Raw genomic sequence first — 5,747 nt, forward strand, 5'->3', positions numbered from 1 at the left:
CCCGTATGTGTAAAACAGTCTACACACTAGGAGTGAACAGCTCATCAGAGCTGCTATTCAATAACAGAGTAGTAGGCTCTTTTGAAGTTAAGAGATCTATCAAGCAGGGGTGCCCTCTTGCCCCCTCCTATTTGCAATTGGCTCACATCCGCTAGTTGTCGCCCTTGAGGCAGTTGTGGACAAAGGAGAAATCCAAGGACTATCCCTACCCGGGCAAACAACTCCTTACGAGGCTATTTGCAAATGACTCTCTGCTATTTGTCTCTTCAAATCTAGGATACTAGACTCTGCATCTTGCACTATACAATTAATTCTAGAAGCACGTGCCATCCTCCTAAATCTATAAGAGAATGGAACAACTTAACACCAAAATGTAAAATTTGGGTTTTTTCGATCTCCCAACTTATCTGAATGGTGTCTGGTTGGCTGAACTTTGCAAGCATGTGGTGTACCCCACCCGTCACACTTACAAAGTTTGATAAACAATTGGTGGTCATTTGGACGAGATTGGTGATCTATCGCGATTTTTCCACGCAAGTTTCTCCAAGAGGAGGTAGGGTGGTTGTGAATCTTAGGATCTTTCCCCACCCCCTTTGCAAGAGAAAGAGTGGGTAAAGAAACATGAAAAATCCTTTTAAAATCTCTACCTCTTCTTATGAGCGTCGTCATCTTCACTCGATTTGATAAGATCATTAATATTGCATCTGATTTATATATGAAACTTACTATCCCAATGGTTTATGATTGCATTAACAACCTATTCTTCCATTCTCTTCATAAGAAACCAATAGCTCATCACCTCTTTTATCCACAAAATATGTGAACTTTTAACAATATACACATAACATATTAAGTACCAATTTTCAAAATAGGGGGGTTGGGAAGATTTGTTCTCCATTTAATATCCAACCACTTGAATTATAAATTCTATTTGAATCTCATGAAATAGTAGGAATACCAATTTGCAAAATAGAGGTGTTTCTCCAACCTTTGAAACAAGAAATTCTATTTGATAGTAGGAATAGCTACTCTTATTGTGAGGGAAGTGAGTGAGAGAAAGACTAGGCTCAACAACTATGTACTATCTTTATTTAATCCTTTACTTATTCTTAATACGCTCCATAACATTATCCAAAAAGAAGTGCTAATTATCAAGTTTAGAGAGGAGGTAAGTAATGTATATTCTTAGTAAGTATTAGAGAAAATCTAAATTAAGAAGGTTAGATCTTAGGTTCATTTGGGCCCTCTTCGAGAAACATGCCACATAGAAAACATGAGATGAAGCACATCTCACCCATAAGAGGTGCGATGGTGACTAAACTTTACAAGTACATGGGTAGGGGTACTTCCCACACACTTGCAAAGTTCAACCATCATCCAATGTCATTCAGGTAAGATGGGATTGAGAAAAGCTAAAATTTATGTGTTTGTGTCCTTTGGGAGAAACCTATATAGTAAATGTGAGATGGAACAACATATCTCACCCGAACAATGTCCAATGATGGTGTGACCAAATTTTGCAAGTGTGTGAGGATGGCTACTCTGCACACACTTACAAAGTTCGTCAAAACCATTAGACGCTATTCAAGCAAGACGAGACCGAGAAAACCTAAAGTTTGTGCGTTTGGATTCTCTTTGAGAAACCTGAATGGAAAACATGAGGTGGAGCACCAATCTCACTTGATGGATTTGGGTAGGGGTACCCCACACACAGTTGCAAGTTCGACCACTATCAGCCATCTTTTAGATAAGAGGAGATTGAGAAAACCAAAATTTTATGCGTTTGGGTCCTCTTTGAGAAACTTGCATCGTATCCCACCTGAGTGTGACATCGGATGATGACCAAACTTTGCAAGTGTGTGGGAGGGTTTTCCCACACATGTTTGCAATGTTTGGGCACTATGAGACATTGTTCCAGTAAGAAGGGATCCCGAAAACCTAAATTTTGTGCATTTGGTCCCTCTAAACTCGGATTATGTCCCCTCTCATGTCAAACTTTTAGAGAGATATATTCTTAATATATATTTCTCTAGGACCATTCTAAATGTTAGAATATTATTATATAATATAAATCTCTTTTCTAATCTTCTATTAATCTTATTTTTTTGTCATCTTGAAATAGACATGCCTTTAGATGATATTACGAATAGTAGAAACCGTAAAGTAGACATTTACATTCATAAAGATGAAGATTATGGAGTAGCAAAACGTCCATATGTTAGGCAACCGTTACCTAATTCAACCATGTCCACACTAAGAAATGAGGGGAAGAAGAATGTTGATCTTTGGGTGGATGGCAACCCTACCTTTGGGTAAGGACCATGTTGCTCTTAGTACCCCAAATCTCTTTATTCTCATGAAATGTCCTATATACCCCAACCGTACCTTTGGGTAAGGGCATTGTTGCTCTTAGTATCCCCTTCATTTGATACTTTTTTCCATGTGTCTTGTCTCCTTATCTCCATCCTAAGATGAAAGCTTTATTGCTCCTTGCGGTATTTCTTTAGTCCTAAACTCTACATCTTTCACCCTACTTTCATAATGAGGGTATGCATCTTTGATTATCCTAGTTGTGTTCCTTCCAAGTGTTTCTTTAGTCCTAAACTCTACATCTTTCACCCTACTTTCATAATGAGGGTATGCATCTTTGATTATCCTAGTTGTGTTCCTTCCAAGTGTTTCTTTAGTCCTAAACTCTACATCTTTCACCCTACTTTCATAATGAGGGTATGTATCTTTGATTATCCTAGTTGTGTTCCTTCGAGAAAACAAAAAAATCTTGAATCAAAAAACTCCATCCCTTGATACCAAAACAAAATATTAAATGTACTCTCCAACATGGTATCACTCGTTAGGTTCAGGCTGCTCCATCTTCTACAAATCTGCCCCGTAAAGTTACATTTATTGAAAACTTGGAGGGGTTGCTGGACATGAAATATCCTCCGTCGATGGTGGACATTCACATAACGTACCAAACACAAGGGAATCCTAAGAAGAATTCCATGAAGTGCTAGAAGGGGAAAACAAAAAGAAGGAAGAATGAAAAAATTGGCTGGGTGTGGGATTCATCAGAATCCTGAGTAACAAAACACAAGAGAAACCTAAGAAGAATCCCATGGAGTGCTAGAGCGAAGGAAGATTGAAAAAAATGGTTGGATGTGGGATTCGTCAGCTTAGCAAGATGGCAAGTCGAAGGGCGGGGCCTGAACGGACTGCTCTGGTCCAATGCCGTTTGTTACAAGGAAAGCAGTTTCCAAACCCCAACTCGTGTGGATCTCCAAGTGACAGTGCATGAGCCACACTCCTGCATGCATAGGGTTGTGACACTAATGTGAGCAATGCAAGAACATGAAAACTTGTTGAAGGCATAATATTGATGTAGTTGTACCTGGATTGTCCGCCCGGAAGCGGAGGGCGACCCACCCTCCCTTGGGGACGCCTACAGTGTTGCGCTCAGGAGGGTCGGCCATGTTGAATGTAGAGGGATCGCTCGTGCTATTGTAGTTTCCGACTCCTTGGCCTACCACAAAGAAGTTGTAGCCGTGGAGGTGGATCGGGTGACTCTCGGTGCCGAGGATGCTGGTGCCTTGTAGAACGAGCTGTACACTGGAGTTGAAAGGCAGCCAGGAGAGCCGTGTGCCCATCTGCGGAGCGAGGTTCTTGGGTTGTGCACCAGTATAGTTGAAGGGCCTTACGGGGTTGTCCGGAAAGCTAGTGGGAAAGACGTTCATGGCACTGGTCCGATTCTTCTTGACGCTCATCGACTTGAAGAAGAAGGACTGCAGGAGGGCGGTGTTGGGAACGGTGAAAGAAACATTGCTGACTGCGGCTGCGAACATGCCTCCAGAGGGCCCCTGGCATACTTTGGCGCGAGGGCACGGTTTTCTAGCCAGGCCCACGGTGAAGAGCAAGTGGCGGTCTACATTGAGGGGAACGGTGGCTGGGAAGGCGTTGGAGTTGAGGCTTCTCAGACTAGCGCTGAAGTTGTTGGCCAAGGTGGTGTCGTTGTAAGAAGGAAGGGCAGGCAAGACCGGCGTGGAGGAGCTGGGGGATCCCAAATACTCAACCACTGCGGTGGCCGTGGTATTGTCGAAGGGCACGGTGGGACCTGCGGAGTTGTAGGCCCTCACTGCGAGCAAGTACCTTCCGGTTGGCTGATCGGCAGTGAGGAGGACGTTAGTGGTCTGCCCTGGCGCGATGAGTATTGAGCTGGCCTTGAAGGGCTTGGTATAGGTGGAGTCGATCTCCACCACGGTCAGTGTATGGTTGGCGAGGGTGAGGAAGAGCTCGTCATTGAGCCCGGCATTGATGATTCGGAGCAGGTAAGTCTGGTTCTGCGCCACCGGGAGCTTAAACATATCTGCAATTTAATACGCTGATTTTTACAACAACCAAATTGTGTACAGACAATAAGCTGTCCGTGCCTGAACAGTAATGATTACCCTTAGCGGAGCAATTGTAGAGGGCTCCCGGCTGCCCGTTGATCGTGTAGGCATCGGAGACGTTGGGGCCGGCTCCAGACTGCAGCGCTTGCTTTATCACAAATTCCATATCCGAATTCCACCACTCACCTGAATTTGTAAGTTGCAAAATTCTCAACGTGTTACTGCATGATCGACGACCAGTGCCACCCCTACAGGATGGCCAACTTATCTATTCGATGGGGGGCAACGTACCGAGGACGATAGGGATCTCTTGGGCCGGCTGGGGGAATGGATAGCTGCGCTGTGCCTTTGGTAGGATGATGAAGGCCCCGTGCACAGTAGAGCGCATCCAGGAGATGTGGGCGTGCCAGAAGAGGGTGCCGCGCTGGCCGGTGACGGTGAAATTGTAGAGGTAGCTCCGCCCCGGCTGGATGGGGCACTGCGTGATGTAGGCCGGCCCGTCGAACCACCCGGACCGCAGCTGACGAACGCCATGCCTTGATACATATCGATCGATCCACAGCAAAGTAAAAGCCGAAGTAAGTAAATACCTATGTGGCCGTAATGGCGTTCGTGTTAGTTCAGATCAAGTTACCAGTGGATGGTGATATTCTTGTCAGGCATCTCGTTGATCACTTTGACCAGCACACGCTCCCCCTCTCGCACGAGCAGCGTCGGCCCAGGAAACTCGTCGTTCACCGTCACCATGCGTTTGGTGTGGCAAAGCCGGGTGAAGTTGCTGTACTTCACCTGTGCGCGTGGTGGATTAATGTCAAAATTTGCAGCCCCTGCGCAACCAACGACACACACACACACACAGAGTCGGTCACTTACATGGAATTTAAAGCGGCGGATGCCCAAGTGTAGCTGTGCCCTATGAACAGGGAGAATTGCTAGCGCCGCAACGATCAGCAAGAGAGAAGAATAAAGGCCGTGCGACGTGCTTGCTAGTTGACTTTCTCAGGAATTGGCGTCCACGACTTTGGTAACGACGTGCGCCCACTTTATATACGCAGGACGATCGTCACCAACCGTTGCTAGGACTCACCAACCGCTGCTAGAACTGCAGAGGGTGCTCTTTTCTTATCGCAGTTGCTTCAAGCTATCATCCATATCTTCCGGCCCCGAGTGCCTTGAGTCTCACCATACCTAGTAGCTGTAACTTGTCCGTTTCTAATGTTTGGCAAAGCAAAATGGGGCCTTATCTTTAGTGGGTGGCGTTTCTTGACAACCCACATCCACCCGTTGTACGTTACAAGCAACAATCACACTTGATATATATATATCACGTGCTTTGACAACTTTTTTCAACCCCTTTTGTTC

The 5,747-nt window shown here is 45.2% G+C and overlaps 1 protein-coding gene across 1 annotated transcript; it reads right to left on the reverse strand.

The window, feature by feature from the left end:
* Positions 1 to 2,856: 2,856 nt before the first annotated feature.
* Positions 2,857 to 5,405, reverse strand: LOC147603097 (laccase-12-like). Its single transcript, XM_086797472.1, has 6 exons — positions 5,259 to 5,405; positions 5,020 to 5,174; positions 4,677 to 4,921; positions 4,443 to 4,571; positions 3,389 to 4,360; positions 2,857 to 3,304 (listed from the first exon to the last, which is right to left on the reverse strand). The coding sequence occupies exons 2-6, from the start codon at positions 5,130 to 5,132 to the stop codon at positions 3,174 to 3,176; spliced, it is 1,590 nt and encodes a 529-aa protein (XP_086653598.1). The 5' UTR covers positions 5,133 to 5,174; positions 5,259 to 5,405; the 3' UTR covers positions 2,857 to 3,173.
* Between the last annotated feature and the right edge of the window lie 342 nt (positions 5,406 to 5,747).

This window comes from Cibotium barometz, chromosome 65, assembly GCF_041138505.1.
Source record: "Cibotium barometz isolate CiBa-2024 chromosome 65, ASM4113850v1, whole genome shotgun sequence".
NCBI classification, from domain to species: Eukaryota; Viridiplantae; Streptophyta; class Polypodiopsida; order Cyatheales; family Cibotiaceae; genus Cibotium; species Cibotium barometz.

Coding starts and splice junctions, on each gene's coding strand:
- LOC147603097 (XM_086797472.1), bottom strand. CDS start 5,132: ATGGTGACGGTGAACGACGAGTTTCCTGGGCCGACGCTGCTCGTGCGA. Junction 4,572..4,676: donor AGAGATCCCTATCGTCCTCG/GTACGTTGCCCC, acceptor TTACAAATTCAG/GTGAGTGGTGGAATTCGGAT. Junction 4,361..4,442: donor CTACAATTGCTCCGCTAAGG/GTAATCATTACT, acceptor ATTAAATTGCAG/ATATGTTTAAGCTCCCGGTG.